The 19,511-nt window shown below is 38.3% G+C and overlaps 2 protein-coding genes and 1 pseudogene across 5 annotated transcripts; 2 read left to right on the top strand and 1 right to left on the bottom strand.

Annotated features, from left to right (window-relative positions):
* Positions 1-33: 33 nt before the first annotated feature.
* LOC130719809 (O-fucosyltransferase 31-like) lies at positions 34-5,189 on the bottom strand. Of its 2 annotated transcripts, none has more exons than XM_057570417.1 (10): positions 4,882-5,189; positions 4,700-4,762; positions 4,529-4,610; positions 4,322-4,392; positions 4,066-4,154; positions 3,772-3,975; positions 2,099-2,369; positions 1,212-1,439; positions 832-1,029; positions 34-535 (listed from the first exon to the last, which is right to left on the bottom strand). In XM_057570417.1, exons 1-10 carry the CDS (start codon positions 5,014-5,016, stop codon positions 326-328), a joined length of 1,551 nt encoding a protein of 516 aa, XP_057426400.1. In that variant the 5' UTR covers positions 5,017-5,189; the 3' UTR covers positions 34-325. The 2 variants fall into 2 exon arrangements, with proteins under 2 accessions (XP_057426400.1, XP_057426403.1); XM_057570420.1 differs by having other exon boundaries at positions 4,860-4,998.
* Positions 5,190-6,322: 1,133 nt separating this feature from the next.
* LOC130719825 (serine/threonine-protein phosphatase 7 long form homolog) lies at positions 6,323-9,640 on the top strand. 2 transcript variants are annotated; one of them, XM_057570437.1, is made up of 4 exons: positions 6,323-6,611; positions 7,219-8,255; positions 8,340-9,100; positions 9,193-9,640. In XM_057570437.1, the coding sequence occupies exons 2-4, from the start codon at positions 7,223-7,225 to the stop codon at positions 9,526-9,528; spliced, it is 2,130 nt and encodes a 709-aa protein (XP_057426420.1). In that variant the 5' UTR covers positions 6,323-6,611; positions 7,219-7,222; the 3' UTR covers positions 9,529-9,640. The 2 variants fall into 2 exon arrangements, with proteins under 2 accessions (XP_057426420.1, XP_057426414.1); XM_057570431.1 differs by lacking the exon at positions 6,323-6,611 and having other exon boundaries at positions 6,747-8,255.
* A 1,124-nt stretch (positions 9,641-10,764) lies between these two features.
* On the top strand, positions 10,765-18,790 carry LOC130719837 (mechanosensitive ion channel protein 3, chloroplastic-like; annotated as a pseudogene). The gene is made up of 14 exons (XR_009012909.1): positions 10,765-10,954; positions 11,050-11,181; positions 11,290-11,349; positions 11,475-11,629; positions 12,403-12,526; positions 12,611-12,708; positions 12,791-12,904; positions 13,696-13,756; positions 14,121-14,270; positions 15,411-15,521; positions 15,673-15,840; positions 15,944-16,057; positions 17,249-17,305; positions 17,701-18,790. The product of XR_009012909.1 is annotated as a mechanosensitive ion channel protein 3, chloroplastic-like (transcript).
* The last annotated feature ends 721 nt before the right edge of the window (positions 18,791-19,511 follow it).

Below are 19,511 nucleotides of genomic sequence, written 5' to 3' on the forward strand. Positions count from 1 at the left end.
TGATGCTAACCACATTAGTTACATGACTAAAACTTGGATTAACAATTGAGTAATCACTTAATAGAAGAGTTCCGCGTCAACATCTTAGTTGCATGATTACAAAAACCAACATAACATTAACACCACTACTGCAATTGGAGTTTCGTGTCAACATTACTTATAGTTAAGCGATATGGTAAGCAACATGCATTGTGGATGCTCTAAAAGAAGCCAAAATTGTAAACCAACTAAAGATCAATTTACAACTGTCAAAACTTGTTTCCATTAAGCTTTACACATGCAATCAGGAGGAGGATATGTGTATATTGATTGTGTCTCCTTTCCATTAAGCTCTACACATGCAATCAGGAGCAGGATATGTGTATATTGATTGTGTCTCCTTTCTTAATCTTATCTGCCCTTGTCTGTTCTTGTGACCATCAAGAACTGCCCCCTGAAATTCTGACCAGCCCATGCTCTTATTCTGAAATAGCAGGCCCAACAGTGCCATGTTTGGTCTGATAGTCTTCATATTCATGTAAGAGCGATGTCCCACCTGAAGATGCAAAAGATGTTTGGTTTAAATGGTAAATTTTGGAAATTTACTTCATTTCTTGCACCAATACCAAACAGATTGTAGCTCTGTCAAGGCTCCTCTAAACTTGTAACCACGTAGTTGTTTACGATTGGTCAATGTATGTTTGGAAATCCTTCTACAATTGATTTTAAAGCCAAAATGAAGCTTCTGTGAGTAGCTTCTAGATACCATAATTGATTCTGAGAAAAAAGAAACTAATCCAAAGTCCAAACATGCTACCAGTTTCAAATAGAATATTTAACAATGATTCTTACCAGAGCATTGTGCATATTGCCTGGAGAAGCCGAAATGAAGATATCACTGTGCATGCTCACATAATAATCAACAGCAGCTGATAGTGATGCCTTCCCTTTAACATTGGCCAGTTCCTCTGCAGAGACTAGGCTCTTCTTGTCTTCCATAAAAGGGAATAACTTTCTTAAAGTTTCCAACCTAGCTTCTCCACCATAAACCTGACGCATACAATCAACCAAGATTAAGTCCAAAATAAAAGCACAAAATGGTAATCGATAAAAGCCGTGAAGAAACTATTAGATTATTTGTGGCTCAGGTATCGCTACGAAGATCAGAATGAAATCTTTGCTGTTACATATTCACAATTCACAAGCCATGTTGTCATATGTTGCTAATGAACCTTGTGGGAAGCAAGATAAAGCCGAGTTCTGTTGTTGAACCCCAAAGCTGCTAGGAGCAATCCAATCTCTTCAGGAGTCAGCGGGCAACGACCCTGACTTCTCAACTCTTCATCAGTGAATTGAGTTTTCATTACCCTTCCCTGCCAAATCACCTTTCGGTACTTAGCAAGAGCACGTTTCTCAGCTATACCTCCACCAAATTCACAGGCTGAATGAGCAGCCATATCCTGCATAAGAAATTTGGAATCGCAGAAATGTCAGTGACCATTATGAAACCATAATCATATAGGAGGCTTAGTTTTCAGAGATATGCATAATTGGTTACTGATATTATGGGATTGCATAGAGAATTCAAGCTGAAACGTGCACTTCCTTTAACTGCAGGTAATCTAAAAAGCCTTTACAACGGAATCAGCTTTTTTGGGTCTAAAGAAGCATGTATAAACATGTATTCTACAACACAAGGATAAATTATCATTCAAACACATGCAATGCACACACACACACAGGCAAAATAAAAATATATAGTTCCTTGAAGCGTATGTTGCCCTAAACAATCTTTACAACAGAAATAACATATCTCTAATATAGAAGCATGTATTAATTGGCTCCTCCACCACAAAATCATAAATCATCAATTCATCATTCAAACACATGCAAGCGCAATTAGATTAACACACAGGAAAAAGATTTTGGTTCTAAAGATATTTGAATTAGTTATTCTACTTCAAACAAATAAGGCAGGCAGTCAACTAACTAGAAACTACATAACAAACTACATGACTTTCCAAATGAAATAAGAATGACAATTGACCAGAATTTTATGAAGCAACATGCGTAAGTTTTGAATCTAGTAAACTGCTCAGACCAAAATAAAAGACTATACTTTGTCAAAACGCAGATGCAACACCACAAATTTTCCACTTTGCTGTTTTCCAAACTTATCAGTTTCCTCTGGCAAATAGCCATTCCCTTCTGCATGGTTGAGACTAGGAGGGTAACGAAGGCGGTGAACAAGGGCCTTTCCTAATTCCTTGACATGTGGAACAAAGATCAGTGCTTCAAAGTTGACCTTACAACGGAGACGCTGGATGTCTGACGGCAAGTTGTTGAATGTCAAGCGATGAGAAAATGGGGCAACGGCAGCAATCCCATAACTGTATCAACGAGAAAATCTACAACATTTGAAAATAGATATTTATTTAAATAATGCATATCTAAAGGAAGACACTGAGTGGTTTATAACATTGTAAATATCAAATATTGATGCCTCTAGTTTTTCTGTTCCTGAAGTGTTTGATGGGAGTTAAATGATTTGTGAAATTGCATGAATGAATTGCACTCAGCAGATTTATCAAATAATGAACTACAGTGTGATATTAAACGACAAAAATGTCACTTTGCCGTCATTGTGATTCTTGTTTTCAAAAATTTGTATAGGAAACAGTGAAAATATGTTTTCTTACTGCTTCAAAAAGTGAAATTCTTTGAAAAATAGAAACAAAGCAAAAATAAGGAAGCATTTTTGTAATTAAAAGTGAAAAAAGGAAATGAAAACAGAAATTTTTGCAAACAAAATAGGCGCAAAGGTCCCAACGGTACACCCAACTAGTTACTAATTGAACACTATGTATGTTCCAATTTCTGTTGCTATATAAGAAAATTTTGCACATAATTCTAGGAAGAACCAGAGAAAAAAAATTCTTGCATCCTAGGTATATCCATGCGTTACAGTCAATCACTTATCCTTTTTGCATGATCTAGTCCTAGAAATGTTTTTCTCTGTATGACTTCTTATGGAAATTATATACTTTCATTAGAAAAAAGTAATCTCTTATCTCTGTGTACTACAAAATTAAAATGTTCTGTTTTTTCTATGTCTGCCACTCTGACTTAGACATGTAGAACTCTGAGGAGATGTGGAAGCCTTGCAGCCTTCAAGGCACCTCGCAATCCTTTTTGCATGCTTTAAGTTTTAGTTGATCGTGTCCTTTCTAAATAATAACAACAAGAAGAATAATAACCATAAGATAAAATGCAGGCGTATTCAAATTTCTGGCCTGCTTCATAATTATTCCTAGCCTTGAAGCTAATTGGGTGGAATTTAGATTTCAAAAGCTAGATTTGTTGTTTTTGGATTAAATTTGAACACTGGCTTGACTGGATTGAATTGAAACATAACTAGTGTTGTCTAAAAAATGAAAAAGCACAGGTTTGATTGCTAATAAAAATATTTATGATGCCTATTTCCTAGTGCTACAAGTTCACGCGATATTTATCCTTCAAATATCTTCTTTTTTTTCCTTCAGTGAATGGGATAAAAATTGATGGGAATATGTTTTCCATGCTCAACTTTGGAGTTTATATACAATGATCAGTATCTAGAGCAATGACACTCAATGCCTACAAATTATAACATGTAAATCCCTAATATCAATAACTTCTAACTAATATTGACAAGGACAGAAATCAAGTAGCTATCCAACTAATGAATACGGAACCCATGTCAAAACAAAAAAGAACGAATATAGCAGAATCTGAGGTTAAGGTAATACACACCTCTGAATTACAGGCAAAACATTTTCTATATACCAGTCAGCAGTAGCATGAGCTGGTGCTGTTTTAATTCTTGTAGCCCTTATGCCTGTGGCATAGTACTCCCTTGAGCTCCAAGCGTAGTCACTAGGAAGCTCTTTCACTATAGATACTTCATCACGGAGGACATCAATGAAGTGATCGATATCAAATATATCTGCAAATGAACTGCACAGCATAACAATATCACATAAATAGTTATTTTTCAGTTCAAAATTAAAGACATAAAATTGCAAAATTAGCCAACTCTGGATATACCTTGAATCTTGCCAAACAGGATTCACTTCAAAATGCGGGATCACCAACGTCGCATTCAAAATTTTAGCAACGGCCACAGCATCACATATCTTTCAAAGAGAAAAAAAGGGGGGATTGGTATCAGATGAGCGATTAAATGTTGCCACAAATAACTTACTCTACTCAACTGCTAATGAGATACATGATAAAATACTACTCCCCCCCCCCCCCATCTTTCACCAAATGAAACCCTTTCAACACAATTTCATTAACATACCCCCATCTTCTGTTGGTTCAACCCTCCATCAAGGAAAAACTGGACAAAACCCGTAGACTTTTCAGGTAGTGCTGCAAGAAAATTAAAAAGGGAATATGTAAAATAGCAGGCATGGCTCACAGAAAACAGAGTCCTCATCTTCAAAAGAAACAAAACAAATGTCCAATATATCAAAGAAAAATAGAATCAAGTTATACTTGAACCTACATGGTGATTTTGAAGGCTTGATACAAGGTTTCCATCCTTGGAAAGTCAAGGGAGACCAAAGACTAGTTTCCAGTTCAACAGACTGAAAACAGATAAAATAATTAGTAACCTCATAACAACCATAGACAACAAAAAACCATGCCAAATCAATGTACACCCTACTCAACTCACAGTTTGGTGTTGCAAAGCACCTTCAAGCAAAACCTCATGCATAGGCTTGGGAGCAATCCACTCCTGCAATGGCAATCAATTGATTCCATAAAATTGGGGGTATTCATCAAAATCAAAACTTTCGCAAGCTTAAACAAAACCATGTTCCTGGGTCACTCACAAAAAGGGAAATTGGGACTCACAGAGAACGTTGAAGGTGAAGCACGACCCAGAGGATGGAAAAGGTTGGGGAAGAAAGGTGGTAAGAGAATGACGAAAACCGCAGCAAAAGCGGATTTTTGAGAGTGGTTTAGTTGGTACAACATCTGAAGCTTCATTGTGAATCAAGTGAAATGGTTTCAGTGGTGATTCAAATGGTGCGTTCTGGTTTGGATCAACCTAGAGGACGTTGCCTTGGCTTCAATGGAGTTATCTTCATGTGCATTCTGCAGGTCAGGGATCTAAATCAGAATAGCCAGTTCTTCTTCGTGAATACATGGATTCCTCATTGGACAAAATGCTCCATAACCACGGTTAATTAGGCAAAAAAAAAAAATCATTTTTAATTTTTTTTCTTAAATGCATTTTTTGTCCCTTTATTTAATTATTCAATTTTAGTCTCCTTATTTTTTAACTTTGGGTGATTTTAATCACCTTACTTTATTTTCCGATGTAAAAAAAAATCACCTTAATTTTACTTTTAATTGCTCAATTTTAATTCACGTTTATTTCATAATCTTACAATCAAATCTCTTCATTAAAAAAAGTCATCCAATTAAACAATTGAAAGAAAAGTATACATTGTTTTGGTACATAAGCAAAGAAATAAAAAGAAAGCTACTGCCTCAAGGTTGAAACACCAACAACATCCTTGACTGAAATGCCATGCAAGCCTCTAGAAGAATATGGGTAAAAAGGTCAATCTCGTAGAAGAAGCCTCCCGACTTTTAAAAAAATCAATTTATTGTCATCTTCTCTTCACGAGGTAAATATTCTAAGAAAATCTCTCAGTGCAACTTCAACAACCCTTTAATAGCAGTAAGAATCGATGCAAAATGATGTTAAAGAGGAACTGTAGCCCTGACAAGTGGGATGACCAATAAGGAGTCCGAGTTCGAAGAAAATGCATTTAAGGCAAGATAATATTTAGAAACTCTTTATATACAAATACTGTGAATAATCTGGAGTTGGAGGGTGAGTGTATCTTGGATTCCCCGAGATGGGAATGGTGTGTACGAATTGACCTACTAGAAAATGGACTCGTAGTCTACCGGCTGCCATTAGGGTGGTCGATAGACCTGATGTGAAGCCGAAAACACTCCTATTAAAAAATTTCTTTATCGGTTTTATATTGTTTTTTTGTTTTCTAAAGGATAAAAGAAAAAGACGAATTATACTTACGTCCACTCTATTATTTAACAAGGCCAATAATTACTTATAGAAAAAGTACTGCCAATAATTAAATGGTAAGAGAATTATTCGTTATGTTTTATGCCATTGGCCATTGCCTTTTTTTTCTCTCTCTCTCATAATATTATTGCAAAATTGATCTCTCTGGAATAAACGATTTCGTATCCGACACGACAACCCTTTGATGTGAAAAAAAATCCAAATGTGCTTATTGGTGTCATTTGCAAAGGGGAATTGGGTTTAACACCCCAGCCCTTAGGCTTCCCGCCCCACTTAAAGTGGGGAAATTACCGGAAACCCTCAGGATTAATATCGGTAAATGATTTTCCGATACGTATCGGTTTATCATTTACCGATTCGTATTGATATAACAGCATCAGATAGGTTTTGAAACATAATTTTCAAAACCCATTTCCCTCCCCAAATCACTCCCTCTTCAAATCTCTCCCAAACTTGCGTTCGGTCCCATCATCATCAAAGCTTCCTCAAAGCTCCGGAACTCCCATTCCATTACATTCAAAAGGTAAGTTCCATTTTTATTGATTCTCTCACATTGATTGATGATTAGAGGTAGTTGATGGATTATTAGGTGAATGTTGAACACTAGGGTAGTTGATTATTGATTAGAGGTAGGTTTTATTGACTGAAATGGCATGAAACGGTCATAGGCACGAGTGGGTCGTTTCCAGTTCTGGTTTCTGGGTTACTGTAAAATCGGAAAAACATTTTCCGATTCTGTAATGGAAAATGTTTTTCCGATTCTGTAATGGGAAAACATTTCCCGATTCTAAACCAGTTTAAGGCAGTTTAAGGCAGTTTTTTTAAGCCAGTTTTTTTTAGTTTTCCTCCATCTATTGGGCTGAATATTTTGTACAAATTTTCAAATATTTTAGTGTCATGACACTGGGAAAGGGTGTTGATGGTATCGGCTTATTAGAACTAGGGAACTTCCTTAATGTTGCATTTTAGTTATCTAGATTGACAAATTAGAAAGGGTGTTGATGCTATATGAGAGATGTTTGTTTCTATATGAGAGATGTTTGTTGCTATATGAGAGATGTTTGTACAAGTTGTAACTGTTAAAGTTGTTCAAGTTGTAATTTGATGTTAAATTTGTTTGCTTTTCATAGGAGAATGAAGGGCGGGAGGAAGAGGTCTCGATCTTCTACAGTCGATGATGCAGAGGATCGCCACGAGCGCTTGCATGCTTCTACGCGGCGCGGCGACCATCGAGCAGCTAGTCAGGCGGTTGAGGCTTCGGCCCCGTCTCCGTCTCCGTCTGCTACTCCGGCCGGGGCTCCGTCTCCGTGTCCGTCTGCTACACCTCCGTCAGGTGGTCCATCTACTACAGCTCCGTCAGGTACTCCGGCTGAGCCTCAGCCTCATCCTACTCCGGTCTCTCCGATGGTTGAGTTACCTCTTGAGGAGACATCTGGCGAGCAGTCTTCTTCGGAGCCCAATGGCGAGGAGTCTGCTTCTGAGACTGCTTCTGAGACTGCTTCTGAGGCCAGTGGTGAGGAGGAGGAGCCTCTTATTCTCCAGGAGGAGATTGATGCTGCTGATGTTGTGCCAGATGTGGTGGCAGAGGGCGGCGCGGATGACGACCTCATCCAGAGGGTGGCACCGTTTCCCGGGGGGCCTGAGGATCTGTCGCTTCTTGCGCATTATCCTGACCACAAGGCTCCTTGGACGTGGCAGGCACTTCTTCGCACAGACCCGCGGTACGTGGACCGTCGGACATTGAGGGTGGCCACTGTTGGGGGGAAGGTATGGAACCTCCCCTGTGATGGCGATTCAGAGGCCCACACAGCTGTGCGACAGCTGCTGCAGCAGACGGGTTTGTATCACCTGCCTTGGTGCGGGTTACCGGAGACAGACCCAGCTGTCGTACTGGCCCTTGTTGAGAGATGGCATGAGGAGACGAGTAGCTTCCACATGCCGTTCGGGGAGATGACTATCACCCTGGACGATGTGTCAGCTATTCTCCATCTTCCCACAGGGTCGAGGTTCTACACTCCGGGCAGAGGGGAGCGAGACGAGGTTGCAGCGCTCTGCGCCCAGCTCCTGGGAGGATCTGTTGCTGCTTATCTGGCTGAGTTTGAGGCGGCGGGTGGCCAGAACATTCGGTTCATTACTTTGAAGACCATGTACACGTCTGCTATGGATGGTATGTCTTAATAATTACTTTATTAAGTTGTATTTATTTTTAGAGTATTATTAATAACTGTTAACTTAATTCATTTCATTGTAGGGGGACGCTATGAGGATGCTGCTAGGATCTGGCTGGTGAACCAGCTTGGTGCCACCCTCTTTGCCAGCAAGAGTGGTGGTTACCACACTACTATCTACTGGATCGGGATGCTTGAGGACCTCGGTCGCGTGTCGGAGTACGCGTGGGGTGCGATTGCGCTGGCTTCGTTGTACGAACAGCTGAGTCGTGCTTCCCGCAGGAAGACAGCGCAGATCGGTGGGTTCACCTCCCTCGTGCTGTCATGGGCGTATGAGTACATATCCAGCAGCGTCATTATCAGGACGGAGGTCCCCGGCTACACACAGGACCAGCCTAGGGCGCAGCGGTGGTCCACGTCTCGGATCGCGCATTCCGGACTCGATGAGAGACGGGTCATGCTCGATGAGCTTACAGTGGATGATATCACATGGACCCCTTTTGAGGACCATCGAGATGTTCGACCGCGGGATCCCAGGGCCCTCTATTCCGGCTACATCCGGACACCTTACGGCCGGTCTGTGAGCCTACATCTACCAGAGCGGGTTATGCGCCAGTTTGGCTTCATACAGGACATCCCTCGACACCCCTCTGAGATCCAGACGACGGGGTCCCTTGCTGAGACCGCAGATGCTGCCTATGCTGAGTTTGAGCCGCACCTCCGCTCTCAGGGGATACCTGCTACATATCCGGGAGAGGCGGTGGAGGGTTACATGAGGTGGTATAGCAGAGTGTCACATGTGTTCATCATCCCTGAGGATAGGAGGGAGGAGCTTAGTGCCGTGGTAAGTTTGGATTCTAAACTTGTATATTATTTTTATTCATTCAATTGTGATTTTTGTTAATGAAATTATTTTTGTATATTATTTTTATGCAGTCTGCCATACGTAGGGGTGTGGAGTTGTTGGAGCAGTCCCTGGAGGTGCCAGGTGCTTATGCTCCAGGGACACAGCCCCGGATCCTCACGGAGAGGGCGCTCGATCTCTTTCGACGGAGTTCCTTCGTTGGTACCCAGGGAGTTGCCTTTTCTGCTATTCGAGGAGCCGCAGCTGCGGGAGGCAGAGCTCGTGGAGGCAGAGCTCGTGGAGGCAGACCCCGTGGAGGCGGAGCTCGTGGAGGCAGAGCTCGTGGAGAGGGTGATCCTGGAGAGGGTGTTCGTGGAGGTCGAGCTCGTGGACCCAGAGGTCGCAGGGGGCGGGGTCGGGGAGAGTGATTTTATTACACTTGTTATGTGGGATCCATTATTATGTATATGTTAGGACTTTTTATGTTATGTTATGACTCTTTCCTCGTTTTATTTGCATGTGTTATATTTTTAGTCTTAATATTATGACTCTTATAATGAAAAAAACAGAAACAACGACAACATATAAATAATTCAAAGCATGTAGTAATCCATGACAATAAGTTAAACGGTTACACAACCAAATTAAACATAAGCAACACCGAAAACAAAATTATTCCTCTGTGATATCGATGAAGTCATGGGGTCCGCAATCTTTTGGGAATACCTTCACTAGGTTGGGCAATGTTATATTAAGATAACAAACAGTTCCTCTAGGTGCAAACACAGCAACCTGCAAGTGAAATGTATACTTTAATTAAACCATGCTTAACTGTCCAAAAAATGAAGCAAGTTTCATGTTTAGGTTTCAGACCTTTTGGAGAACGAGAACAGATCCAACAGTTATGTCATTCGCAAATTCACTGTGAGTAAATGCCTTGCGGTGGATGCTAGCATCAACGGCACCCGTGGGGTCCTAAATTTTTGAAATCGTTTGAGAAGTAAATTAGAACGGTTAGTCAAGGGGGACAAATCAAATTCCGGTACTATAACGGTAAATCATTTACCGATTCAGTTCACGATTCAGCAGCCTAAATTACCAACTTAACTAACTAAACTAACTACTTAAACTAACAACTAACTACTTAAACTAACTATAAATAAAGTACCAAAGCTAACAACACTTACCAGAAGTTAAAAGCTTTCCCTTGGTGGTGGTGGTGTTGGTGGTGGTGGTGGTGGAAATGTGGAGATGGTGGTGGTGGTGGGAAGGTGAAATGTGAGGGAGGAGTGGAGTAATGGAGAATAAGGTAGTTTGGGCGAGTTATGGGGGGCTGGTGGGGGGTTGTTGGAGGGAGGAGTAATGGTGGAGGGGTTGGTGGAGGGAGGAGTAATGGTGAAAAGGTGATCAAACTTACAGATTACAAATCGGTAAATGATATACCGATACAATATTAGAATCGGTTAATTATTAACCGATATTGTTCTTCGTGTTCTGGGTAATGGGATGAAGGTGTTCATACTGAGGAACAATAACGGTAAATCATTTACCGATTGGTATTTTGACATCGGCAAATCATTTACCGATGGGTAGTTTTGGAATAAAAAAAAAATGCTGGGGCGCGTAGCCTAAAGGGTGGGGTGCCAAACCCAAATCCCTTTGCAAAGTGGCATTATTTCCGTGGAATATTATCACTGATTCTCTTCTTTCATCCAACCTGTTTGGCATATCAGCATCGTACCTCATCGCATCACTATTTGCATACCAATTTTTCTTCTTCTTCTTCTTCTTGAGTTTCATACACGTGCAAATTTCCGAGCTTCGCAGAATCTTCTTCTTCAGTTTCTTACAAGTGTAAGTTTCTGAGCTTCCGAGAATTCATGCTTGCTATCAAACCTCGTCTTATGTTTTTCGCTTTTAAGGTTGTTATGTTGTTGTCTCTTATTCAGGTGTAATATCAAAGGATAAGATACGATATTGTACTTCAGTTCCATTCAACAATGGCCTATTTGGGTTCAATGGGATTGTCCCATGGCGTTAGGCTATTATACACTAGTGATAGAAAATGTAGTTTTTGTCAGGTATGTGATTATTCATTTGATTCAATTCAATTTATCTTCCTTTAGATTCAGTGCAGAATGTTGTTAGAGTTTTTTTTTTCCTTTCATTTTGATGTCTATTTTTGACAGAGGCCCTTGCCTGGTGACCGGTTGTGTTTTGTTACAATCAATCTTTCACCTGTTAGTTTGGTACGGCCTTCTTGTTTGTCAGTTTAATCTGTATTGCTTGATGGATGTAGTTTAGGGTTTAGGGTTTATGTGTTTCTTTTTGTTTTAGTCTAATCCATGGAGAATTTTGTTTTGTGAATTGACAGAGGCAGAATTCTTCAGCACTCCTATTTTCTGGATTACATGCCCCACTTAAGCCTGTACCTTCTAGATGTAATGTTTTGCTGTGTCGGTCTGTCCTAACGCCAGCTGGAGGGTTTGAGGCGCCGCTAGTGAAAGCAGCTACTATTTCTTTGTCAAGGTTCCTCTCTCTCTCTCTCTCTCTCTCTATTTATCTCTTTGTAATTGAGAGAAGTTTCTAAAAATTCGTTGATATTGATGTCCATATTTGTTATCGTTTTCCAGTTTCCCAATAGTGCCCTTTTCCATATTGCAGTAAAATTGAAGTTTCATTGAGGTTGCAACTTGCAACTGTTATTGCTGACTATACTTCCTAGGAACTGATCCATATTTATTTCTGATGTGTTTTTTGCTAAAAAAATTACTTTGCTTGCTACGGTCGTGAAGTTGGATAGTAGTTGCGATTGAGAGAGGTGTATCCTGCCAGCCGACAAACTTTGATATGGCAGGCACCATTAATTTCTATATGTTGGGTGACATTTTGACTCCTCTTCGTGCCACTGTATGTGGTTAGCTATCTAGACTAGAGTAACACAAAAGCTGAAGCTTGTATTTCTCTTATATTTTCTGTTTTGCATCTCTTTCATATTTTGTTGAGAGGCATCTGAAGTATTAAGCTCTGGCTCCCCTTTTGGTGATGGTGGTGATAGAGGGTGGGTAGATATTGGGAATCAACTAAACCCCACTGTGACTCTATATTGCTTATAATATGAACTTGTACAATTAACCCAAATGATATTATGATATATGTTGTTTGCACTAGGTTTTATCGTCATAAATCATATCATATGCTGCTAAACTTTGCTGCTGTTGTGGCATCTTCTCTTCCCTTTTCATCTATCTATTGCTGAGTGCATTCTCTATGGAGATATTTAACTTTTGTAATTGATGTAGGTCATATAATGCTATATCAAGACCAATTTTGCTTCAATTGATCCCTGCCCTTGGTATCATTGGCTTTGCTTTCTTTGGTCTTGAGCCGTTCCTGCGCTTGAGCAGGGTTCTATTTCTCCAAGATGTTAGCATTTTACCTTATTCCATGTGTTACCTAAATCAATTAAATAGTATCATTAGTTGACACTGTTCAATAACATGTTTTCAGAGAGTTGATAGAAGTTGGAAGAAAAGTAGTTCACGTTATATTATGACCTCTTATTTGCAACCTTTGCTGCTGTGGATTGGGGTAATGCTTATCTGCAGGTAACCTTTTGGATCAACAAGTCTTTTCTACTGGATGTTTGAAAAGTCCTATTGGTATACACCTTGACACAAACTGTTTCAGGGATTTAGATCCACTAGTCCTACAATCAGAAACCGGTCAGATTATGAAGCAACGATTGCTGAGTTTTGTACGATCTTTGTCAACCGTGCTTACATTTGCTTACTGTTCTTCAAGGTAGATTTCATTTCTGGAAGAATCATGTCCACAGTTTTTGTAACCTAACCAAGTTACTTTTATCTCGCACCTCAATTGTAAGATAAGCTTCTGTTTTCTTATTGTTAAAACTACAAGTGAAGGCACACTCATGTGTATGCAAAATTGAAACGTTTCTTAAGAAAAGTGGGAGGAAATAAATTAAGTACAGAAACAATGAGGAATTTACTGAATAATAGAACCTGGTAACTTAGAACTGTATATATATTATATAATTTAGGGAAATCAATGAGCTCAAGAGCTCTACAATAAGGTAGTTTTTCCAGAGTCTGGGACTCCTACCAGAGAGATATTCTCTCCTAACAGACTTCTCATCAAAAGCATGAATGCCTCTCACCCTCTAGTGTCTTTATTCCCCAAATACCCGCCCTGGAATCAAGAGACACGCCACTAACTAACTCTCATTCCCCTCCCCTGACTCTACTCTCCTTCTCCTAGTGTAAACTTTCCATATACTGGGCTTTCCGCTAGATGCTCCTATAATTGGGTCCTCATTGGAATCAAGCTCAGGTATCCTATCAAATTTACTTATCTAAGATAATTCAACTATTAATAAATTAGTAATTCAATTATATTTTTAATTGGATGATTTTTGTTGATTCATTTAACTAATATGCATAAAATAGAGTGCTGAGTCCTGTGTATTGTTTTCTCTCTAATAATTATTTCAGTTCCTCATTTCTTACTATTACATGTTTGGAGTTCTTTTTTTTATTTAACTTATTATTTGATATCGTACTTCGTATTTTCAGATTAATTCGACAAGCACAGAAATTCTACATGGACACAGATGACTCCAGTGATGAAAAAAATGTATGTTTCTGTTGCAGATCCTTGTCATGTTTCCATTTCTGTATGCATAACATTTTACTAGAATAATAGTTTAATTTTGTGGAGTCCACATGATTTAAGCTTTATATGAGTTATGCTATTCCAAACGAAGATTGCAAACATAGACAACCTCTAGTGAATTAAATCTTTGATCGTTTGAATTTTGTTTTAACTTAGTTTTGAGTGTGTGGGTTGAAGAAGGGTAGTGTTATAGGATGATTTTTCTCATTTTCATGAATATTTTGGCGAGGGAGTTCCCATTGCTTATTGAGTATTGACTCCTAAGGGCATTCTTGTAGTGTAAACTCAAATCTTATTCAATGTAAATATGTATTGTGAATGGCAGATGAGCATTGATCTTATTGGGAAAGCTGTATATACAGCAATATGGGTCGCTGCTGTCTCATTGTTCATGGAGTTGATTGGTTTCTCCACGCAGAAGTGGTTGACTGCTGGTGGTTTGGGCACAGTATTACTTTCCCTTGCAGGTCGTGAGGTATGGTACAGGTTCTTTGATACTGTCTATGAGAACTCTTGGGAATTATTATTGTTGTACAACTATATTTCCTCATTTAACTTTACGACATATTGGCACGGTTGTAGTATAGATTTAATTGAGGAAAGTGGCAGTAGGGATTTGCTTATATTATGTGACTATATAAATACCTTTGTAAACTTGAGCTTTTTTATTTCAGAAATAACACTTTTCAGTTTTCCATATATTTTTTTCAAGTTGGTATTAGAGATTCTGATCTAGAAGAGTCTGCTTTCGCAGTAAAACTCTAGCTGTCTTCGTTGCTGTTGTCTAAGGCTGCCTTCATTGCAGCCTCCAGCACCTACATTGTGCCCTTAGAAGGGAAGACCACCACTGGCAGCACTGTCTCCAATCTCATATCTTCGGATGTGTGGTTTTTGTTCATGTCCATCACCAAAATCGTTCCAAACTTGATCGTCGTGCTATCATGTGTTTTCATAGAGTACACTCTTGACAAAAAGGAATATAATCTTATCACCCTCCAAATCATCACTTCTTTGTCTCCATGAATGTCACTTTTAATGTCTGATACCAAATAAGTCATTGACATTGTTCATAATCAAGTCTTTCATGATAGAGAAAGCATATAGAGATATGCCAGCACTTAGTCAAAGAGAAATTAGGCAAGTGTTTGGTCACTAACAAATGTGTTGACTAGAGTACTTCTAACAGAGCGATTTCAAGATATTACTAGCAAGCTAGGAGTGATAGATATTCATTTACCAGGTTGAGGGGGAGTGTTGGGAATCATTATTATTGTACAACTGTATTTCCTAATTTATTCTTTAGGAAGGATTTTACAGTTATAATATATATTTAATTTAGGAAATTTGTAATGGGAATTTGTATATATTATGCAAATAGTAATATACCTTGTACACTTGAGCCCCCTTTTTTTTTTCAGAAATAACATTTTTCAGTTTTCCATCTATGTTTTCAAGTAGAACAATTAAGTCATCTTTGTCAATGCATTTTTTATGGATCATCCTTTATATTTGATTTCATCAAATTCCATAAGACAACACTTTGAGGCATAGCTGTTATCAAACACGTAGAATCTTGTTTGCTTCTATGATCACTTCTTTTTTGTGATACATACAGATATTTACAAACTTCCTTTCAAGTGTAATGATCCACGCAACTCGTCCATTTGTGGTGAATGAGCGGATTAAAACGAAGATTAAAGGATATGAGGTTTCTGGTAAAGTTGAGGTTTGTATCTATTATCTAACTTACTGACAAGGTTGTTGAGGAGAACAGAAAACATAATGTTGGTCCAGTGGTTTAGGCCTTAGAGGGTATTTTTCTTAAGTGTATATATTTTATTCTAATTTTGTTTATTTGAATTTCATATTTTCTCTAGCATGTGGGATGGTGGTCACCAACACTAGTTAGAGGTGCTGATTGTGAAGCAGTTCATATTCCTAATCACAAGTTGAGTGTAAATGTTGTGAGGAATCTTAGTATGAAATCTCATTGGCGCATTAAGACTCATCTTGCTATTAGTCACATGGATGTTAGCAAGATTAATGTGAGTACTCTTGGTGTACTTTTAAAAATTGTTCAGGAACCTTCTGATGGCTAACTCATCATCTGAAAACCAAGACAATCTCTTTCTTGATTTCTTTATGCAGAGTATCATAGCTGATATGCGGAAGGTTTTGGCGAAAAATCCTCAAGTAGAGCAGAAAAAATTGCACAGAAGGGTTTTTTTGGAGGATATCAATCCAGAAAATCAGGCTCTTATGGTTGATACTTTTTCTTTTCATTGGTTTATATAATATTTTATGAGCTACAAATTCCAACTTCTTCTTTTCTTCCTATTTATCTTTAATTTTTGTCTGAAAGGCTTTTTAAGGCTCGCCATGCATGTTGTGGCATAGCTGAGGCAAAATAACTCTTTCCTTTGCTTGTTTAAATTTCCAGAATTTACCTTTTTAGGCTCTTCTGCTAGGTCATATGTATAAAAGTTGGGCGTGTCTTTAATCTTTGCGAAATACATTTTTATTCCTTCGTATTAATTTTATTATCACATGATCATCAAATTAGGAAATTTTGTTCTTTTTTAGGTTCTCCTGCAGTACTGAGTACTGACACTGATGTAGTGAAAACAACAAAATACTTGTGTTAAATTAGCACAAGCAGTGACCACCCCCCCCCCCCCTTTCCCTTTTCTGCAGTGCTTTTTTCATCATTGTTGTCTATTCAAAACAGTCTTGAGCTCATGTTTGAAGCTCTAGATGTTTTCTGTTGTCTCCATAGCATGATGGGTTTTAGATAATTTTTTCTGAAATCCGGGGCAGATTATCAAGTAATTCTGGTGTCAAATTGATAAAGCGTGTATTTGGATATCAATTGAATGAAACGTGCTCAAACTTTTAACTCAATCCACAAGAAAAGCTGTGTTCACTTTTTATCTTAGAAGTGCGTGTAAATGTCTGTTTGCACTGACGCAAACAGATAAGCAAACACACCCAAAGCATCTCAAATATGTTTTGAAACTTGGTTTTACCCTATAGGTTTTGCTCTTCTTTGCCACCATCAATGAATCAGGTTCTAGACTTCTAGTAGCTCTGACTAAAGTCAAAGGCTTTGTCTTAAAATCTCCTTCACAATCACATTTGTTCCAGAATGCTTACAAAAACTCTTTTTATTTATCATATGTTCATTCTACGAGGTTTGTCAAATTTTATTCATACTATGATAGATTACCTGTGTCTTTTACGTCTTATCAATCTATACTTTCGAGGCATTTGATTAGCCATCTTCACTGTGGCAGGAATGAAGTATTTTTTTCATTAACATCTTAAAATATGTTCAGTTCTGCTTTTTGCCTCTCTTATTGTTATCTGCTCTACTATTCATTGTTAAGAGTTGTCACTTTTCTCTTTTTCATTTCTCAAAGGCCATTATCTTATAATTGCCTTTTTCTTTTACAGATATTGGTCTCTTGCTTTGTTAAAACTTCACATTCTGAAGAGTACCTCCGTGTTAAGGTGAGACTAGATTGCTTATAGCAATTGCTATTGCATAAAGTGTGATGGTGTAACATAATACTGCTTATGTAAATTTGCTAATGCAATCCTTTTAACTTAATTGTACTAGCAGTATCGTCACCCCCTCTTATGTTTTGAAACTCAATTTTAAGAATTTTTATTGCTATTTTTATTTCATATGCTAACTTCTATTTTTTTTAAACTATTCTTGTAAAACACTCTACTTAGACCTGGTCAGAATTTGAAGAATTTGGGGTCCACATTATGGCTTATTCTACAGGCTATATTTGAGAATATCATGTTATTGTTTTACTAATATTCAAATTATTCTGTTGGTTAACAGATAAGTGGCTCACTTTAGCTTTGGTGATTTATAATTTTGTCATATAAAACAGGAGGCAATTCTCTTGGATCTGCTAAGAGTCATCAGTCATCACGGAGCTCGGCTAGCCACTCCCATTCGCACAGTTATTAAGATGTACAGCGATGTGGATTTTGAAATTGATCCATTTGATGACACTACTTTCACTCGTTCCAGAGCAAAGGCAAAGCGTACATTCCCACTTACAGATCCATCTCAAAATTAAGCCTTCAATTCACTCAATCGTTACAAATGAATGCGATGGTTGACAAAACCCTGCTGCCGACTTCAAGGTAGAATCTGATAAATTTGCTGTGACGTGGACCCTCTCATCCAGTGGAAACTCCAAGGATAAACTAAAGGCAATATCTCAAGCTAAAATCCAGAATATGTGTTCTTATACTTTAGTCCAGAAGACCTCCAAATCCCTAGAGCCCAAAAAGGAAAGAGCAGGAAATGTAGAAAAGGGAACATCACCAAATATTGTTACATGCAGTGAGTCTTGGTTATCAAAACAAGATAAAGAGATCTGCTGTGTACTTATGATCAGTTATATAATGTTTGGATCGGCTTCTTTTTCATCAGAATCAGTTCTAAAATCCAGGAGCTACTCACATAAGTTTCTACTCATAATTGATTTCGTCTCCAGAGTCATTTGTATAAGAGTTTACAAACATGCACTTAGTTCTTCCTTTGAACGGAATACTATACCTGATGCTGTCCTGGTGAGCTCGAAGTAAACCCTTACCAGTGATTAAGAAATAATGCCATCTATTCCTCTGGAATCACTGGAATTTGCTTCCAACAGACTGGTAGAGAATCTTCTATTAGCAAAGATAAGGATGGTGAGGATCTGTCTCCATTTTCTACTCCCAATCAGAACCTCTGAATAACAAACAAAGCTTTTTGGCGATAGAACAGAACTCTGCATCTCCCTTTTTTGTTAGTTTGTTAACTGTTAGTTGATGGTTAGTTAGAAAATGAGCTATCTGGTAAAGTTAGTTTAATGTTAGATTAGGTACTTTAGGCATTCCACTATAAATGTGTAATTGTTGTATCATTTCCATCATCTTTGAATCAATAAGAAATTCCCATTGTTGGATTCTCTTTCAAAAATTATAAAAGTATATACTTATTTATTTGAAAATAGATAATAAGTCTTCCCTTATTCTTCCCTCTAAAAATCATCTCCCAAACCACCCCTAGGGAACTCTCCACCTTTCCTTTTGTTCGATCCATCTCAATTTACTGAGATGGTACTAGAGCTTCACCAATGGAGCTCACTACTTCCACCTCAATTAGTTCATCTCCATGCTTCAATGTTTGCCAAAAGCTATGGCTTCCATGGTGCAACATGCTACAAAGATATATTTTCAAAGATTTTTTACCACTTTGCTTTATTCTCATTAATTTCATCATCTCTGATCTATTGAAGATGGCAAAGATGGAGAAGAAATCTTCATAGAAACTTATTCAGCCACTTCCAAGTAGTTTGAGATTGTTCACGAGGTCTCAAAACGTAAGCTAGAACAAGCCTCCATTGAAGACGCAGGAGATCACAAGAAGATAGACCTTGCCATTCAAACTACAATTTCCCCGCAATAAGGCTTCTTACCATCAAAAAGATTCACCAAGATTTGTGACTCATCAAATAATATAAGGTCATTTTGCCTCCCATGTTGCAAACCTTGAGACCTTACTACTCAAATCAATCTTTTAAACTCATTAGAAACTGTATGATATAGTCTTCCTGCCTAAAAATTTCCTCATTTTTATCACTAAACTACTACATAGAACTGAAGCTTATAATTCTCCAATTCTTCCCATAGGACCTTAGGTTCAATA

The sequence above is a fragment of the Lotus japonicus genome, chromosome 1 (assembly GCF_012489685.1).
Source record: "Lotus japonicus ecotype B-129 chromosome 1, LjGifu_v1.2".
NCBI classification, from domain to species: Eukaryota; Viridiplantae; Streptophyta; class Magnoliopsida; order Fabales; family Fabaceae; genus Lotus; species Lotus japonicus.